The sequence below is a fragment of the Equus przewalskii genome, chromosome 23 (assembly GCF_037783145.1).
Source record: "Equus przewalskii isolate Varuska chromosome 23, EquPr2, whole genome shotgun sequence".
NCBI classification, from domain to species: Eukaryota; Metazoa; Chordata; class Mammalia; order Perissodactyla; family Equidae; genus Equus; species Equus przewalskii.
In genome coordinates this window covers 590919-608614 of record NC_091853.1, presented here as the reverse complement: position 1 = coordinate 608614, position 17696 = coordinate 590919, and the positions used below count along the sequence as shown (strand labels likewise).

The following is a 17696-nucleotide window of genomic DNA, read 5'->3' as shown; positions in this document are numbered from 1 at the left end:
GTGTGGGAGGCCTCCTGGAGGTCAGAGGGACGCATGCGAGGGGGCTCCTGCTTTGCAAGGATCTTTCTTAAAGTTTAAGTGCAGTTAAATTCCTCTTTATCAGCCTTTTTCCTCCCTAGATTAAATAGCTTTGAAGTCCATTGAATATTCATTGTCTCCTAAAGAATAAGATGTTTCATAAAGTTGTCTTTGACTTTAATCATCACCAAACCTGAGTGCTTATTAATCTTTTTCGTTACGTGCCTGAGAATCTGTCTTTGACATCATAGCAGTTTCCCAGCAACCTTGGCCAAGTGAATAATGAGCTCCTCTGTTCTGTAGGGTGGAGGGAGTAGGCTGAGAAGCAGGGAGTGTCCCCGGGGAGGAGGAGTGCCTGGCTGGGGGAGAGGAGCTGTGTTTATATCGCCTGTCTTGCTGATAAACATTCGCATTCTAAAAGGGTTCTGGGCTGTTATCTTCCTGAATTTTCATTTCTCTTTAAAATTCCTTACAGTGTTGCACAGTTTACAAAGTGTTTTCATGTACAGTTTATCATTTGATGCTCAAAGTGACCTTCCTGAAATAGGCAAGGAGATCTTAATTTACAAAGGAGGAAATAGAAATTCAGGAAGGGTAAGTCACTTGCCTTCCCAGTCCAGAATTCTTAATCCTTTTTATAGACGGTTTAGGAGCATTTAAAGTTAATAATAATTCAAGTTAATCCTCTTTTTTAGGCTCAGTATTTGATTTATTATTTGGTCAGATTTAACTGATATTTTGAAACCTTTTAATTTAGATCCCACAGTTTGGAGGGGAGGGGAAAGGGTGAGAAAGGGGATAGCTTTGCTCTGCGTTTGAGGTGATTTGGACATTGGCTTCTGCTTCTGAAGTCTTTCATCTTTGTCTTCCCAAGAGGTGGATTTAAATACTCATTTAAAGGATGTGAAAGCATAATGACTGGTAAGGGGGTCATTAACAAGCAGAGATAGTAAAGGAGCAACATTGTGGCTTTTCTCCCTGCCTTGTGGCCTCACCTGTTAATAAGGACTGGACTTTTATAAGTGCCACTGTTTTACTGACAGTGCAGACAACATATCTTTTGACTTTGAAGGATATCTCACATCAAAGGAATTAAGTTACGATATCGTAAAGGATTCAACTGGAATACCTTGGGGTGCTAGCTGGGATGGTGAGATGCATACTGCGACATGAAGATTTTGGCCACTAGTTTCATCCTTGGGAGCCTGGTGTTGGCCTTCTGCCTGCCTTTGGCGGTGACTTTGCCTAAAACACTGGCCATCCCTGAGAAACTGCAAGAAGCTGTGGGGAAAGTTATCGTCAATGCCACCGCCTGTACTGTCACCTGTGGCCTTGGCTATAAGGAGGAGACTGTGTGTGAGGTGGGCCCTGATGGAGTGAGAAGGAAGTGTAAATCTCAGCGCTTGGAGTGTCTGACCAACTGGATCTGTGGAATGCTCCATTTCACCGCTCTCAGAGGGGAGGAATTTGAGCTGAGCTGTCTGAGTTCAGACATCCTGGAGGTTGGGCAGGAAGCTTTCCGGTTCACCTGGAGACTTGCTCGGGGGATCATCTCCACTGACGATGAGGTCTTCAGACCCTTCCGGGCCAGCTCTCACTTTCTGAAGTTTGAGCCTGCGCAGGAGCGTGACTCCGGGACTTACCGGTGCGATGTGCAGCTGGTGAAGAACTTGAGGCTTGTCAAGAGGCTCTATTTTGGGCTGAGGGTCCTTCCTCCTAACTTGGTGAATCTGAATTTCCATCAGTCCCTTACTGAGGATCAGAAGTTAGTAGACGAGGGCCTGGAAGTGAACCTGGACAGCTGTTCCAGGCCTCACCGCCCACTGTGGAAAAGGAAGGTGGCTGTAGCCTTGGGAATCGGAATTGCCGCTGGAGTGGCTGCTGGTATGCTGGTGAGCATTGTCTTGTGCCGTGGGCTGAGGGTGAGTTACAGCCGTGTCAGCCTTAAGACCCTACCAGCTTTGCATCCGAAGGGCTGGCTGCCCAGGAAGCTGGATGGACTGCTTAGGAAGCCAAGCTAGCTTTTCAGGGGAGTGTTCTGACTGCCTGATTGTGGATCAGCTAAGAGGGAGGGCATCCACTGCCAAAAGAGGGAGTGGGGGATGTGGAGAGGGGCAACATCATGGCTGCTGTGGCCAATAATCTCAAACCTAGTGTCCCAGATGGAGCTCTTCCTGATCTTCCTGCCCACTAGGGACCCAGGAAACCTGACAGCAGGCATCTCCCCCACTCCTGGGAAGAGTTCTGTCGTCCAAGCCGCCTTCATTTTCTACCCTTTACAACTGGTATGCCTCCCCACCTCTGGCTCACTTCTTCAGGCAGTATAATCATGTAGAAGGATATATTGATAGCATTTCCAGTGAAAACATTTTTTTCCTCTTCAATAAAAATATTTCACGGTAGCTCTCTGGGGACGTAACCTTTTTTGTTCTTTAGTTAGAAATTTCTTGCATTCATTTAAATTGTCCCATAATCAGTCTGGTTTTCATTTTCCTCGAATTTCTTAGACTAGACATGAACACATTGCTTTGTAAGGGGGCATATACCCCTTTGTAGCAGAGCTGAGGTGGTTAGCAATGACTTCTGACCTAGTCACTAAGTGTTAATACATTGTCTGTACTCCCAGGGGAAGCATCTGTGTTCAGTGTTAAATTGATTCCTGGCAAAACACTGACTTCCTCATCTGGTAGGTTCCCCTGAACGGTTCCTTGGCTTGCTCCCTGCTCCTGTCCTGTTTGCTGTTTCAGTGCCCTGAAGCTTGTCTTCCTGGAAAGGTCAAGTGTATTGGTTTCTTATAGCATCCAAGGCCCCCTAAGCCAAGACTAGTACCTTCCTTCCTCTGTAGGAAATCCAGTCTTAAGACCCTCAGAGGCCATTCAGACTGTGAGATAATTGGCTTGTGGAACCCTCAGGAAAGCGGCTTGTGGCCACCAGCTGAGCTACTTCGACTGAGAGAATTACAGCATTCCTTCCCTCACTTTTCTCCAGCTGCAGAGGGGGTAGCAGAAGCCAAGACATGGACCAGTGGTTCTCTTTTCTAGCTGTGTGTCTGAATCACCTGGGTGAGCTTTTGAAAAATAAGATTCCTGAGCCCCAATCCTGAGGGTGCTAGTTTAGTTTAAATTATGGCCAGTGGATCTTTATTATTTCCTCTACTTTTAATTAAAGACAATTTCAAACCCATAGAAAAGTTGAAAGATTCGATGATACCCATAGGCCCTTTACCCTTTTACACCCATAGGTTCATCAGTTGTGAACATTTTGCTAGAATTATCTTTCTAAATATACATAAATTTTATTGAACCACTTGGAAGCTAGTCACAGACATTGTGACCCTTAGTCCTACATTGTGTGCATCTCCTAATGGGGCCTTCCGGTGTCACCGCAGCATCTTCATCACACCTAAGGAGAGTAACTCCCTAGTCTGACATAGAGTTGATATCTCATTTGCCCCAATTTCTAAAATCTTAGGGCTTTTCAGTTTTTGATCCAGGATCAAACGAAAGTTCACATACTACATTTGGTTCTGTCTCTTAAGTCTTACTTTACAGCAGGTCCCCTGCATGTTTTCTCGTTTTTTATGACGTTGATTTTGTTGGAGAGCCTAGGTGGCCATTTGTCTTGGATGGTACCCCACAGTCTGCATTTGCCATTTTCTGATGAGCTTCCTGAGGAATGACTGACGTTTTTGCCCAGAACCCTGTGTAAGTGGCATGCACTTACTGCGTTACCTCAGAACCCTGTGTAAGTGGCATGCACTTACTGCGTTACCTCAGAACCCTGTGTAAGTGGCATGCACTTACTGCGCTACCTCAGAACCCTGTGTAAGTGGCATGCACTTACTGCGCTACCTCAGAACCCTGTGTAAGTGGCATGCACTTACTGCGCTACCTCAGAACCCTGTGTAAGTGGCATGCACTTACTGCGCTACCTCAGAACCCTGTGTAAGTGGCATGCACTTACTGCGTTACCTCAGAACCCTGTGTAAGTGGCATGCACTTACTGCGTTACCTCAGAACCCTGTGTAAGTGGCATGCACTTACTGCGCTACCTCAGAACCCTGTGTAAGTGGCATGCACTTACTGCGCTACCTCAGAACCCTGTGTAAGTGGCATGCACTTACTGCGCTACCTCAGAACCCTGTGTAAGTGGCATGCACTTACTGCGCTACCTCAGAACCCTGTGTAAGTGGCATGCACTTACTGCGCTACCTCAGAACCCTGTGTAAGTGGCATGCACTTACTGCGCTACCTCAGAACCCTGTGTAAGTGGCATGCACTTACTGCGCTACCTCAGAACCCTGTGTAAGTGGCATGCACTTACTGCGCTACCTCAGGTGGCCCATGACTGATGATGAGCTTCATCGTTTGTTTAAGGTGGTGACTGCCAGGTCTCACTAACGGCGTATGTATTTTTTTTTTTGCGCTCAGTAATCTGTGGGGCGATACTTTGTGATTATGTGTTTTTCTAAAAACTTCACAAACGTCTTTGGCATCCATTCATGACCCTTGCCTTATATTACATGTTGGGGATTGCAAAATGGTAATTCTTTTAAGTCCATCACGTTTATATTTATTAGCCTGCATTTTTCTGTGAAGAAGAACTCTTTTTTTATTCTTTATTTTTGAGGTCTCAGTGGATTCTCTCTCTCTCTTTTTTATTTTGGTGAGGAAGATTGGCCCTGAGCTAATATCTGGACCAATCTTCCTCTATTTTGTATATGGGATGCTGCCACAGCATGGCTTGATGAGTGGTGTGTAGGTCTGTGCCCAGGATCTGAACCTGCAAACCCTGGGCCGCCCAAGCGGAGCACATGACTTAACCACTGTGCCACCAGGCCGGCCCCTTAATGGATTCTGTTTGATTCAGAGAATGATATATAATCCATTCATATTTTTGATATTCAAAGTGTCCCCAATTTTGGCCAGTAAGAGTCGCTTCCAGCTATCTTTTTTGTCCTTTTGATGTAGTCCTATTTTGACTTTGAGCATGTCCTTGCTTTCTGGTACAACAAGGTGTCTCAGATCCACATTTGGACTTTGCCTTCTCTACATCTGAATCTGCTGTTTCTCCAAGGGACTCTGGTACTTTGTGGTGTGGGGAGTACTATTTAGAAACCAAGGTCAGGGTGCTGAATGTGCTTACTGCCACTGGAGAGTCATTGTTTCTAGGCCCTTTCAGTGTCCCAGATAGAGATAATCATGAGTTCAAAGCATCTTTTTTCCAGAAGTTTTACAGGTAATTCTGATATATAGTGAAGGTTGAGAACCGCTGGCTTAGGCCCACGAATAGGATGTCTTTACTATTGCTCTTATTTTGAAAGGATCTTAAATTTTCCACATTCTCTTCACCACAGAGGGGAGGAATCTCAGAAGACATGGGGCATGGTCCTGTTTCTGTTACTGACTGTGTAAGGGAGCAAGTTGACCCTTTGGTCCTCATCTTTGAAACACAGGATTGTGAGGATCAAACGAGAGCCTCTGAGTAAACCTGCTTTGTAGACGGAAGAACTGGACATGAGAAAGGGATGTCATTTAGGAAGCATATTAGATGAGTGTGGGACAGTCTGCTGAAGCAGTCAGGAGAGAGCCTGCTTTACTTTAAAAGATGACCAGAAAACATTAATATCTTTGTATGTAATGAACTCATTACTACATTGCTGGAGAGGGAGGAGTGAGGGGTACAGTTTCCCATTTTACAGACGGAGAGACTGAGACCCAAGAAAAGCTAAGTAACTTCTCCAGCATTCTATTACAAGCCAGTCATCAAGATGGGGTGGAATATTGTATAGCTGTAGGTTTGGAGCCCTCTGTGCATTGGGCTCTGGATTTTGACTCTTAGGATGTGAAGGGACTGGACATGGAAGAGAACAAAGCCCTTTGGATGTCTTAGGAAAAACCAAAATCCAGTTCAGTTCGTTGTTCTGGGCTGGGATCTGCCTCTGGAGGGTAGAGGAGATGCTGACTGGACTAAAATTTGGATTCTAGAGCGGCCAGTGCTCCTAGCAGCCCCTCTGGGGGCAGAGGGGAATGAGCCTGTGGTGGTGTCATCCCACTGCCTGCGCTGGCCCCTGGGGGCTTGCTGTCAGCCTGGGCTTCTGAACAGGCCTGGTCACAGAGCTAAGCACTGAGTAGCGGGGCCTCTGCCTGCCTCCACCTCCCTCTTCCCTGGTGAAGGCTGTGGGCGCAGTCAGCATGGATCCCTGCATGCTCTGCACCAGAAGAACTGAACACTTGCAGGGCTGCGTGAGTGTGTCGCTGCACACGTCCCAGATGTGAAGGAAGTTTGCTGAATGCATGAGACAGTGCTGCAACTAGACGATGTGACTAGGGACTCAAAATTCGTTTGGCTGCTGTGAGCAGGGACTAGAGGTACCTTCTCGCCGGGGGTGGCGTGGGGGCGGTGATGTCACTGTATGTCTGCAGGGAGAGGACTTCCCTTTGGCACCATTGAGTCAGCACCTCAAATGTCTTAAAAATCAGGGAACCTGAAAGCAGTGCATCCCAGGAGCACGGTTCCCTGTGCACCGTGTTAGGTAAGGTAAAGCCGGCTCAGCCCAGCACATGCCTGCTTGTGCTCTGCTTAGGCCCACCTTGAAGTCTTTGGGCCTAATTCTCCCCTCCAGGACTGAGCAGAGCAGTGCGCACTGTGTGCTGTGACCTCCTCAGCTGACTGGAGGATGAAGATGGACTGGAGAAAGGCCTGGGGTTAGCGAGCAGGGCTCTAGCCTGAGCAGCAGACACCCACAGCTGTGGCCAGCTGCCTCTGCAGCTTGAGAAACCGTCTTTATTTAAGAACTGCCTGCTACCAGAGTCAATAAATAACGACCATTACCAGAAGTATAAGAAACGAGCAAGAGGCCAGTGCGAGTGGTTCCATTTTAACAAAACAGTCAAGTCAGTGGCCCGACGAAGCCCTAGCCTTTGCCGAGCTGTGAGCTTTCCTATTTAAGCTGTGCAGGCCCTGGACTGGTGGATAAGTTGGAGTCTGGGAGCCAAGGCGGGGTACACCCCATCTAAGGGCACTAGGCTTCCTGGGGCTCTGGGCAAGGCTATCTCACACATTTTTTTCCCTCTCCAATTTCCCTTTATTGTTCTGCCTTCCCAAAGCCTATGACCATATATACAGCTACCAGGCACTTCTTTCCATGGAGCTCTTTGAAGTCCCTTCAAAATGCCCATCTAATCCCTCACACCACTCCAGGAGCCTCTCTGGCAACCTCGTTCATCCCTAGTTCGAAGCCCAGGTGAGGTCTGACCCAGGGAGACAGGGCAGCACACCTGGGCTCAAACCCAGGTTTGGGGATACTGCTCTCCCTCCAAGAGAGAGGCGCCAGTGGGCAGTCACATTCTGAGACCTGGAATGGAAGAGTCCTCTAGGCGGGGAAGATGGAGGGAGTCAGCCATCCTTAGCGAGCTTGGCTCTTGTCCAGAGTACAGACAAGATGGCTCCTGGGACTGCCAAGAGGCAGCGTGCATGGGGGACAGAATGCCCGTGGCGACGGCATCACGCCCATGCGCTGTGGGCCACAGCAGATAGGCGCTCCGTGACACCTCCTTTGCTGAACCCCTTTGATTCTAAGCATCGCTGTCCCGGAAGGACTCTCACAGTGTCTCCCCACCCCTCCAGTCTTCACCTAACCTAGACCCCAGGGCAACAGCTGTCCAACTTCCTCAAAGGTCCCTAAAAAAGGAACAAGCCTCTCACTCGTTCCAGCGTCTCACTGCAGAAGTTTTTTTGATGTCTGACCTCAGTCTTTATTTTTTCAAAAGAAAAAGAGCCCCCACCCCATGGCCCTCCTATTCCCTGGCATCATCTGGATCATTTGATGCCCTGGATGAACGCAGCTAACCTGACCTTGCTGGGCCCCAAGACTCTGTCTAGAGAGAGCTGCCCTCCTGCTGAGGGCAAGGTATACATGGAGACTGTTAGAGCAATGAGGACCAAGTGGCCAAGGCCAGGGCCAGCGGGCCTGTAGGCTGAGCCCAGGTGTCTCCCCGGGCCCTGAAGTGGTGTTTTAGGCTGTCTGTCCTTAGTCCTCAAGGCACTTACTGGCTACTAAGCTGTGGGGTAAAGTACTTGGTGGTGGCTGTCCCCCTTGCCTCTGGGGCTTGGTGTGTGAGAGAGGAGAGATCCAGAATCAAGTCATGACACAGTAGGGGCCAGCCCTGCTCTCAACTCCCCCAGCCCATCAGAGGCCCCTTGGGCAGGAAGGGACTCTGAGAAGCCATCTAATCTTGTCTTCTGCCTCCCTGCAAGCTCCTGTCCAGGCCACCTCAACAAGGGGCTGTTCCATTTTAGAAGTTTGCGTGTCCTGAAGTCACCTATGGTCTTATTAAACCTAGTCAGTATTCTCCCCGAAGTCTCAGGCTGCAGGAACGTCCATTTTACGGTAGTTCTACGTCTCCCAGACAAGTTCTATCTGCACGCTGGCTAGATTTTCCTGGGGCTGAGTTTTTCTAGTTAAAAACCCTTCCGGGGCTTCCCAGCAGGTCTGCCTTCCTCCCCTTTGCTAATGGGCTTCATTAGAACTAAGACACTTAGTCATGAGTATCTTTTGCCTCAAGCAAGCTTGGGGACTGCAGCCTCCTGCCACGCTGGTCAGGGGTCCTGTGCCAGCCCAGCTCATCCTCGGCCCAGCATCTAGACACCTGGCCCCTGCTCCCCTGCTGCAGCCCGGGCAGCGAGGAAAGGCTCAGGAAACTTTGCAAGGAAGTTTCTTACTTTCAGCATTCCCTTTCTGATAGAACTGGGCATGCCAAAACACAGCCCCCGCAGACCAGGATGGATGCTAGGCCAAATGTTGGGGTCCCTGTAATGGGAGAATGGCTGAGCTGAACCCCCAGCACCTTGCATGGGAGGTTGGACAGGAGCACGTGAGGAGGGTTTGATCAGACGGCTCCAGGAAAGCAGTCCCGGGCGGGGGCAGGGGGTGGGTGCAGCGGTGGTGGGGAGAAGGGGTTTGAGCTCACATTTTAAAAAAACTGTAGTGGGTAAACATCAACATAAACCTGCCCAGGAAAATAGAGCAGGACTTAGTTTAAAAAACCATAACAAAATAGAGCTCTAAGTGTAAACTACAGACACCAGCTCACGGGGCCTGTCCCCTACAGGACGCCTGTGCTGCTGCTCTGTTGCTGAAGGGCCACCTGTCAGAGCACAGGCTTTGGGGTTTCCTGCTTATGTCGCCACTGCTGCCTGGATTTGGGCAATCCCTGTCCTTGTTTTGGCCTCTTCTTGGAGCAAGGGTAGGGTAAGGGGAACAGGGGGCTTCAGGCCAGCCCTGCATATTGAGGCTACAGCAGAAGCTGGGCTCAGAAGGCAAAGAAGGACTGGGTGTCTCCTGGAGTCTGCCCAGGCAGGCCTTGGGCTGGGACCCAGCCATGCCCATCACCCCATGATCCCCACCTGAACCTCTTGAAGCAGAGTTTTCACAGCCCGCTGCCCTTCTTCACCACCACCTTATCCAGGCCGCAGCCATCCACACTGCCCCTTCCTCTGGGTAAACCAAGAGCCTGGGACAGGAAGGTAGGAGACTCCCTCCTCATCCCAGCCCCGTCACTGACAGCTGTGTGACCTTGGGAAGTCCCTGAGCCTTTGGACCTTGGTTTCCTCTGGAAAGTGAGAGGTTTGGCCAAGTTGAGCTCTCAAGCCTCTTCCGGCTCTGAGGTTCTGTCTGTCACTGGTAACATACCCAGAGTGCAAGGGAGGATGTCCCATTTATTAACCCCGGTTTCTTCTGGGAACTGCATGAGAGCAGTCCGAGGCAGCCTAGGGAGCGGTCTCACCAGGTGGTGCAGAGTATTCCTGGGAACAGGCAGGGCCACATTGGTCCTCTGCCCTTCTCAGAAGACTCCTGACTCCAAGACACAGACTTAGTGCCACGTTGCTCTCTGAGGCTTGAGTGAGTCAGTGCCGGGAGAGTGGAGTCCTGGGCCTGCAGGCTGAGCTGGAGGAGGAGGGTGGGTGTGCCACCCCCATCTCCTGTTTCCTGCCCAAACCCTGGAGGGACTGTGCAGGATGGGTCTTGGTGGGGCGGGGGACCTCCCCAAGACAAGCCCTTTAGTCACCCAGCCACCTGTAGTGGCTTCTGTCACTGTGGGGTGACAGGGTCGGGTTGGCAGTGTTGGCTAAGAGGGCAACATCACCTGGATTGTGACTATGCCTCAGGCCAAGTCTGGTGCCCCTTTCCACCAGGCATCCACGCTTTTTAGCGCCTACCTCCAGCAGTTTGGAGTATCACCCCCAAAGCTGAAGAGGCTCAGGCTCTGGCTGCAGACATGAGGGCGCTGGTTCTCAGCCAGCTGGGCAGGTGCAGGGCCTCCAGGGAGTCATCGAGGAAGTGTCAGGGTCCAGCTGTGCTGCCCCTCAAGAGGAGGAAGTAGGAGAGTCCTTGGTCCCAGGGTTTGGCCCTCTCCTTAGACTGAGGATGCTGATGTTTATGGCGTCCCCTTCAGCCCATTCATGTCCAGTGTTCCTGCCAGGCCCAGGACTCTGCTCTCAGGCACAGAGTCCACACGCGGTCCCAGAACGCCATCCACGGATGTGCAGATTGATGTTGAAAACCCCCTTCTTCCCAGAGGCCTGCTCCTTCCATCTGGGCACCCTAGAGGGCCCACAGGGTTCAGTATCATCATAGAAGTTACTGCCTGGTGCCTCCTGGTTTAAAGAAAAATATCTCCCAGGCTCTATCCTGTGGCTGAATGTGAAATATCCTACCTCCTATGAAAAGGGCACTGTTTAGAGTGGGTATTTAAAACCAGCCATTCTCAGGCACAGTGTGGGCCACGTTGGCATCAGGAAGGGACCGGGGCCAGCTGGCTGTGTCCGTCGGAGGGGGGGTGTCCAGCTGTGGCGGAGAAGGAGGGGCGCCGAGATCAGAGCTCCAGGTAGCCTCTGAGGATGAGCATCGCCACAGAGTGGGAAAGGATGGTGCCAGCACGTGGGGCTGGGCGGCCTGCCGAGTTCTCCACCATCATGCTTGTGCCTGGAATCAGCAGGCAGAAACATGGGGCTGAGTCGGCTGGGCCTGGGACCGGCCCGGCCCCACCCCACCCTTGGGACAGGATCCAGACCCTTCCTAAAGAGACTCACAGAAGGTCAGCTTTAGGACTGGGAAGTGTTCTCAGCTCTGTTCCTGCCCTTCACTGCTGCTGGTCCTCAACCTCCCCCTGGACCCCGTGAAAGGAGCACACCCACCTCCCGGCCCTCAGGGATGTTCGCGGAGTGGGGGAGGAGGGTGGCAAGGGCAGCCCAGGACTACTTTGCACTTGGTCCCTGCCTGCCTTCCCCTTTCCCCTGGGCGTCTGGCTGGGTCGGGGTTGGCTTGGGTGGAAATGATTCCTTCATTGTGCATCTGGAGGGACCCTGACACTCCTGGGGGATGAGGTGAGGGAGAGGCAGCACCTCCATTCCTCACGATGTGGACTTCTGCCGGGATCCCATCCCCTCCAGGCCCTGTGGTCCGAATCTGCACCAGGGCATGGCCAATGTCTTCAGGAACTGGAATTTCTATCCAGTTCTTGCTGGTGAGGTGCAGTGTGGGAGTTGGGTGTAAGTCATTCTGGTACAGCATCTGTGGGAAGTTAGCCAGGGGGAGTGCACTGACCTCAGGGCCGAACCTTCTCTCTTGCCCAGCTCCAGGCCTTGGGAGGAGCCCCTAGGGTTCCGGGCCCTCGAGGTCCTGCCTCCTCACCCCTCATTTCCCATTGCCCGGGCTCTTGAACCAGTTCCTCACTGGTGGGAGGAAAACTTGCAAGCAGCTCAACTGTTTCTGCAGACTCCTTAGGCTTACAGGATCCCCAGTCCGTCACCGCCCCAGGAGCCCTGCCTTTCTGCAGTGACACCACCTGCGCCTGTTTTGTAGTCTCTACCCCACACTACCTGAAGCCATTTCATGCCTCTCACCGTCACGAACTCTTCGCATATCTACCTCAGATCCCTCTTGCTATGAACGCAGCTCCCTGTGTTCACTGGAGATGTGGGGCTGCTCCTCATGGCTCACCGCCTGGTTTGTCCCTTGCTTACCTTATAGCCAGTGACTGCAGACTCATTTCGGAGGGGGACCACAGGGTCCCACTTAATGCTAAGACTGGAGCTCGAGAAAGTCCAGGAGATGTTGCCAGGAGGTCGCCGTGGAGCTGCCGGGGGAGGGAGAAAGTGGGGAGACTTCCAAATGCTTCCTCACCACCCACCCCTTGCCTTTAGCCAGGCTTCATCTGCAGGTCTGCCCATGGCATTACACCCAGAGCATCCTGTCACGGCTGCCTCAGAAACACACCCCATGAGATCTGAAGGTGGAGAGGAGAGAGGCACTTCAGAGGCCATGAATTCCACTCCCTTATTTTCATTAGGCTCGCTGCCTTGTTTTGTCCAGCCCAGGCTTTGTGGGCTAGAGCATTTGTCTTATGCTGGGGAAAGACCGAACCTAGAGGCACCTTCCCCCAACACCCCCACCCCCATCCCTACCGCCGGCAGACAGACTCACGGGGCTTCATGGTCGTGGCATTGGCGGGAGGGCTGGCAGGCCCGGTGCCCGCCCGGTTGTAGGCCCGCACCGTCACATGGTACTTGGTGTTGGGGTGCAGGCCAGTGACTCGGGCACTGGTATCTAGCCCTGCTGTCCTCACTCGGTCAGCGGCTGCTTCCTTGTCCCCAGCTTTCCAGTAGCGGATCTAAAGGGGGCAGGGGTACCCCCTAGGGTCAGTGGTCAAACCCAGGACCTCGGCTCCCCTCACCCTGGCCCTGGCCACTGACATTCTGTTCCTCTCCTGCTCACTCTGGTCCTTGTGACTCAGTCTTGGGTCTTAGAACCTGGACACCAGACCATGACTCCAAGACAGCAGTGACAAGAAGTGAGTCAGTGCTGCCTTCTTGGTGCCCAACCGACTACCCAGACCAAGGAAGCGCTCAATACCGGGCTGAACGAAGAAGCAAGTGAGTGGGCAGGTGACCGTGGGGGACCAGCACAGACTCAACCTGGCAATGGCCTGCTGGAACACAGCCCCATTTAATTAACCGAGGGCATCCTGTGGGGACTCTGCTAGAGGATAGAAGAGGCCTATTTGCACTTCTGAAGTAGTCCCCCAGCCCCCAGCAGACTTCTGATGGCTGTCCAACACATGCAAACCTATTTTAATATTAAGATCTGCTAAATATCCTTCCAAACAAGGGCAGAGTTTGAATTGTCTCCTCACTGGGGCTGGCCTCACCACTGTGCTAAAGCCCAGAGCAGGCTCCCCTGCAATGGAATCTGCCACATCACCAGTAGCCCCTGATGATTCTCCCTTGGGCAATGACATTTCTTGCTTTTCCTTCTTTCCCTCCTTTTGCTCCCTCTCCCGCTCCATCTGCTCCACAGGTGCCCCAGTGTGGAGGCATTGATGGGCCCAGGGCCCCTGCCCAGGGAAGGTACCATCAGCTGGTACACGGAGGAGACATGCTGTTCCCTCCCATTCTCTGAGAATGCCAGGCTAACTGCGCTCTGCCACGAACGGGGGAGGCCATGCCCCTCCCAGAACCCGCCCCCACTCCCCCCACCCCTCCCAGAACCCGCCCCCAACTCCCCCCACCCTTGGCTCCCGGAACCGCCCTTCCTCAGGGGGCTCTAGCCAAGCGTTTCCTTCGAGGCTGTCATGCAGGTCAGCCTTCCCCACTGAGCAGCAAGCCCTGAGGGCTTAGCTAAGGTCGTCCACAGTGCTGCCTGGACTGGGTGCTGTTGCCTAGTCAGTGAATGAGTGATACCAGGAGGAAAGCTGAGTGAGCTGTGGGGCGCCCCCACCTACCCCTGAAGCCCCAGCACCCCTTCTTCTCCCAGGCCCCCAGTCAGTACTCACCTCGTACCCCAGGAGAATACCATTCACATCCTGCTGCACGGGGTCCCAGGTCACGTTCATCTCTGAGGATGAGACCCCCTTGGCCCAGACCTTGGTAGGGGTCACCCTAGGCTCTGGGGACCGATATAGAATGGATTTGGGTTCCCAGGACCTCCCTCTGTCCCACAGAGCAGCTGCCCACCCGGACGACCCTTGCTTAGGAATTGGGAGAGCCCAGGGTTAGGGATGAAGTCTGGGGGCTGGTCTCAGAACATCCCCCAGGCCCACTTCTCTTCCCAGAGAGCCTCCCTCCTGGGTCCCTTAGGTAGGACGGGTGACTTGGGACCCGCGCGTCCTCTCCACCCACGCCGTGGACCGGAGCAGGGCTGCGAGCTCAGAGAGGCAGCGGCGCGGCCCACCTTCCTCAGCCGAGTGCACCAGGGCCGTGAGGCTCTCGGGCCCGGCCCCGCGGCGGTTGTAGCTCCGGATCTTCACCTCGAAGGGCGTGTAGGGCCGGACGCTGTCGTTGCTGTAGACGAAGTACTGGGCGTCGGCGCCCGGCACCCGGGCGGTCTGCCAGCCGGCGCTGCCCTGCCTGCGGAAGGACAGCAGGTAGCCGAAGCCGTCTCCGTTCTGGTACTCCCGGGGCACGGGCTGCGGGGCGACAGCGTGGCGTGGGCGGAGGGCCGAGCTGCCTTCCCCTGCTCGTCCTCCAGCACCCCGAGAGGGCCGGCCCCAGCGCCGGAGCCACGGGGGTTTTCATCCTGCGTGGGCGCAAGGGCAGGGGGAGAGGACGCTGGCTGCTCTCGAGTCGGGACTGTGCAGTGGCTCCGCCTGGGTCCTCTGCACGCTGCTGCAGCCCGGAGATGTCAGGCCGTGGGCTGGGACCAGGACTTGTGTCCCTCTCCCCACCTCCCTTCCCCCCGGAACTGGAGGCATATTTCTGCCTCTGTCCCTGCAGCTTACCGTCCAGTTGACAACGAGCTCTCCCGGGGCTCCACCACCTCCGCTGAGTCCTGAGGGTGCCACTGAGGGGGCTGTCAGAGCCAAGAGACACAGACGTGGCTTGTTAATGGACAGTGAGGAAAAAGAAGTCCGGAGACTGTGCCTGGAAAGCATCCTAGGACCAGATGCCCCTTCCAATGGGCCCTGGTGTTGTCCTCCAACAGTCCCTCTGGACGTGGGCCCTGGAGGTAGGCAGACCTGAGATGAAATCCCTCCTCTGCCACTTACTAGCTGTGTTTCCCTGGGCAAGTTACTTAACCTCTCTGAGCCTCTGATTCTCCTCTCCGTAAGATGAGGGTAACGTTTCTCTCAAAGGGCTATAAAAATAACACTAAACCAGATAGTGGCATGTACATATGTACATAGATAGTAGATGCTCCATAAATGATCATGTCCTCTTTCTCCTGTCAGTTTAAACTAAATAACAAGAGACCAACTCCAGTTTGCTTTACCTTAAGGGGAATAAATAATCCAGACTGCAGTTAATGCAAAAACCATTTCTTGTGGGTTGTAGGCTGTTTTATTATTATTTTTCTTCTTGTGGCAGATTTAATTTCCTAATTGTCTCTAGAATTCAACAAGGCTGATATTAAAACAAGAATGCATTTAATTAGATCAGAAAGCTTGGCAGGGGGTAACTTGGCTGAGGGTCAAAATATTTCTGCAGAGAATCAAGACTTCTTACTTGGTTCTGATGACGATAGCGTCTAATTTGCAAGGGGTACTTAAACACATTGCCGTTTAATCCTGTGAGGAGGGCGTCATTATTACTCTGAAAGGGGTGGAAAGACTAAGGCCCAGCACTTTCAAGTGACTTCCCTAAGGTCACACAGGTAATAAGTGGCACACACATTGGATTTGAACTCAGCTCTTCTGATTTCAAAGCCCATCATCTTTCCTCTGCATCATAGCTGTCTTCGCTCATCAACTCTCAGGACAGAACGAAGGAGACCACTCCTCCCCCTCATATGACTCTCCAAGAATTTCAATCAAAGAAAGTGCTCCTTCTGAAATTCCATACTCAGGAGAGGTACCAATTAAAAATGTTGAATGATTCCAGAAAGAGCCCAGAGATTCAGCCTGGGGCATATCGGAAACCGTGTTTAAGGGCCCATCAGAAAGCAGAGCCTCCCTACACCTGCAGCGGGGCAGGCCTGTTGGGCGGGGAAGGGGAGGCAGGGCCCTGACCCCTGCTGCCGGGCTCCAGATCCCAGGGCCCTCCTTCTGTGTCCTCCCTGGGAAAGGCTCAGAGGGTGGGCAGGGGCCTCTCAGCAGAGGCCCCTTCGGGGTGGTCTCCCCTTCCTTCCCCGCTCAGGTCCTGACACCCACATGCCTTCCAGGGAGGCGTGGGCAGGTTATCTGTCCCTCCTGCTCCCCCAGAAACCACCTCAAGAAGGACTTGGGGACAGTGCTGCTTCCAACCCCTCCACAAAGCATGCATGCACACGCACACGTACACACACACGCCTTCCACATAGCACTCTCACACACACACGTACACACACACACCTTCCACAAAGCTGATTTAAACTGCACTCAGGCACTTCCAGAGGGGACACCTGCCCACCAGCCCACGGTGCTGGGTTTAAGGCCAGGCTCTGCCAGTGTGACCCTTCCCTTCTCCAAACTTTGGCTTTCTATTTTTTTTAAATTAAAGTTTCCATTTCGGGGTCATTGTGGATCCACAAGCAGTTGTGAGGTTGGCCCCTTTGTTAAGTGAGGGGTTTGGACTGGGTGGTCCTTGCAGCCCCGAGGCCGTGGTGCAGGCGTGCTGCGGTGCGGCGCCCAGCCTGCCTGACGGCCCTCCTTGCTCATATGTTTTGTTAGAGTCTGAAGCCTGGTGAGTAGGGATGACTTGGGGTTCCCTTTAAGGAGCTAGGGTCTGTGCCCTGACATTCCGTCTCTCTGGGACACCCAGGGCTCTGACCTGCTTCCTGGGTCCGGATTTTGCTGGAGGGCCCACTGGGCTCCCCAGTGCCCAGGATGTTGCTGGCTAAGACCCGGAACTCGTAGTCCGTCCAGGGCGTGAGGCCTAGTACCTGGGCGGTCTCAGCGTTGCCCTCGACGTTGGCGGGATCTGCAAGGCAGCAGAGAGGCAGTGTCCCGGCGTTGTTCATTGGTCCGGGTGGAAAGGGCGGGGACTGCGCCCAGCTCCTTGTACCCTTGTTCATTGGTCCGGGTGGAAAGGGCGGGGACTGCGCCCAGCTCCTTGTACCCTTGTTCATTGGTCCGGGTGGAAAGGGCAGGGACTGCGCCCAGCTCTTTGTACCCAGCCGGTGGTGGCACCTGCCGTATGCTAAAGAGCTCAGTGCCTCGTTCAGAAAGGCTCAGAAAACCAGTGGGCCGCATGCACCCCACGCCCTCCAACTGCTTTCATTGCTCCCGCGAGAGAGTCCTGCCACTGCTTCCGGGGCACAGATGAGTGCCTCCTCCATCTCTGTCCCCTCTCTGCTGCTGTCCTGTGACCACCGTCTCCTCCAATGGCCTGGGAGCTTGTCTCCCTTTGAAGCCCAGGCTCAGTCCTGCGGCCCGACCCCTGGCCCCGACCCCAGGCACATAGCCAGGCCTTATTGGTAGCGACCCAGCGGGGCCTCACACTTACTGGTGCGAACCTGCTTCCACTTCCCCGCAGGTGGGGTGCGAGCTTGCAGGGTGTACTTGGCAATGGGGCTGTGGTTGTCAAAGCCGCGGCTCCAGCTGAGCTGGACAGTGGTGTCACCGACGTTCCTCACCACCACACCTCCCGGGGGGCCCGGCGGACCTGCACCAAGAGGTCGCAGCACAGTGGGTCAGAATGGGGCAGCTTCAAACCTGAGCCAACCTCCTCCACGCCGGCTGGAGCTGGTGCGGTACCAAGAA

The 17696-nt window shown here is 53.4% G+C and overlaps 2 protein-coding genes across 5 annotated transcripts in view; one reads left to right on the top strand and one right to left on the bottom strand.

Moving 5' to 3' along the window:
* Window positions 1-1042: 1042 nt before the first annotated feature.
* On the top strand, window positions 1043-2181 carry TMEM81 (transmembrane protein 81). The gene has a single exon (XM_008535684.2). It carries the CDS (start codon window positions 1188-1190, stop codon window positions 2037-2039), a length of 852 nt encoding a protein of 283 aa, XP_008533906.1. The 5' UTR covers window positions 1043-1187; the 3' UTR covers window positions 2040-2181.
* Window positions 2182-6768: 4587 nt separating this feature from the next.
* CNTN2 (contactin 2) overlaps window positions 6769-17696 on the bottom strand; it is a 31996-nt gene continuing 21068 nt past the window's right edge. For all 4 annotated transcript variants that reach the window (XM_070591238.1, XM_070591237.1, XM_070591240.1 and 1 more), the window contains 9 exons: window positions 17440-17598; window positions 16765-16914; window positions 14799-14869; window positions 14252-14486; window positions 13854-13966; window positions 12506-12692; window positions 12046-12158; window positions 11425-11593; window positions 6769-11005 (listed from right to left, as the gene is read on the bottom strand). In XM_070591238.1, coding sequence (XP_070447339.1) covers window positions 10896-11005; window positions 11425-11593; window positions 12046-12158; window positions 12506-12692; window positions 13854-13966; window positions 14252-14486; window positions 14799-14869; window positions 16765-16914; window positions 17440-17598 — 1307 coding nt within the window. In that variant the 3' untranslated portion in view covers window positions 6769-10895. The remainder of the gene's footprint in view (window positions 11006-11424; window positions 11594-12045; window positions 12159-12505; window positions 12693-13853; window positions 13967-14251; window positions 14487-14798; window positions 14870-16764; window positions 16915-17439; window positions 17599-17696) is intronic.

Excerpts from the sequence above, each read along its gene's own strand:
- TMEM81 (XM_008535684.2), top strand. The coding sequence starts at position 1,188 with ATGAAGATTTTGGCCACTAGTTTCATCCTTGGGAGCCTGGTGTTGGCC.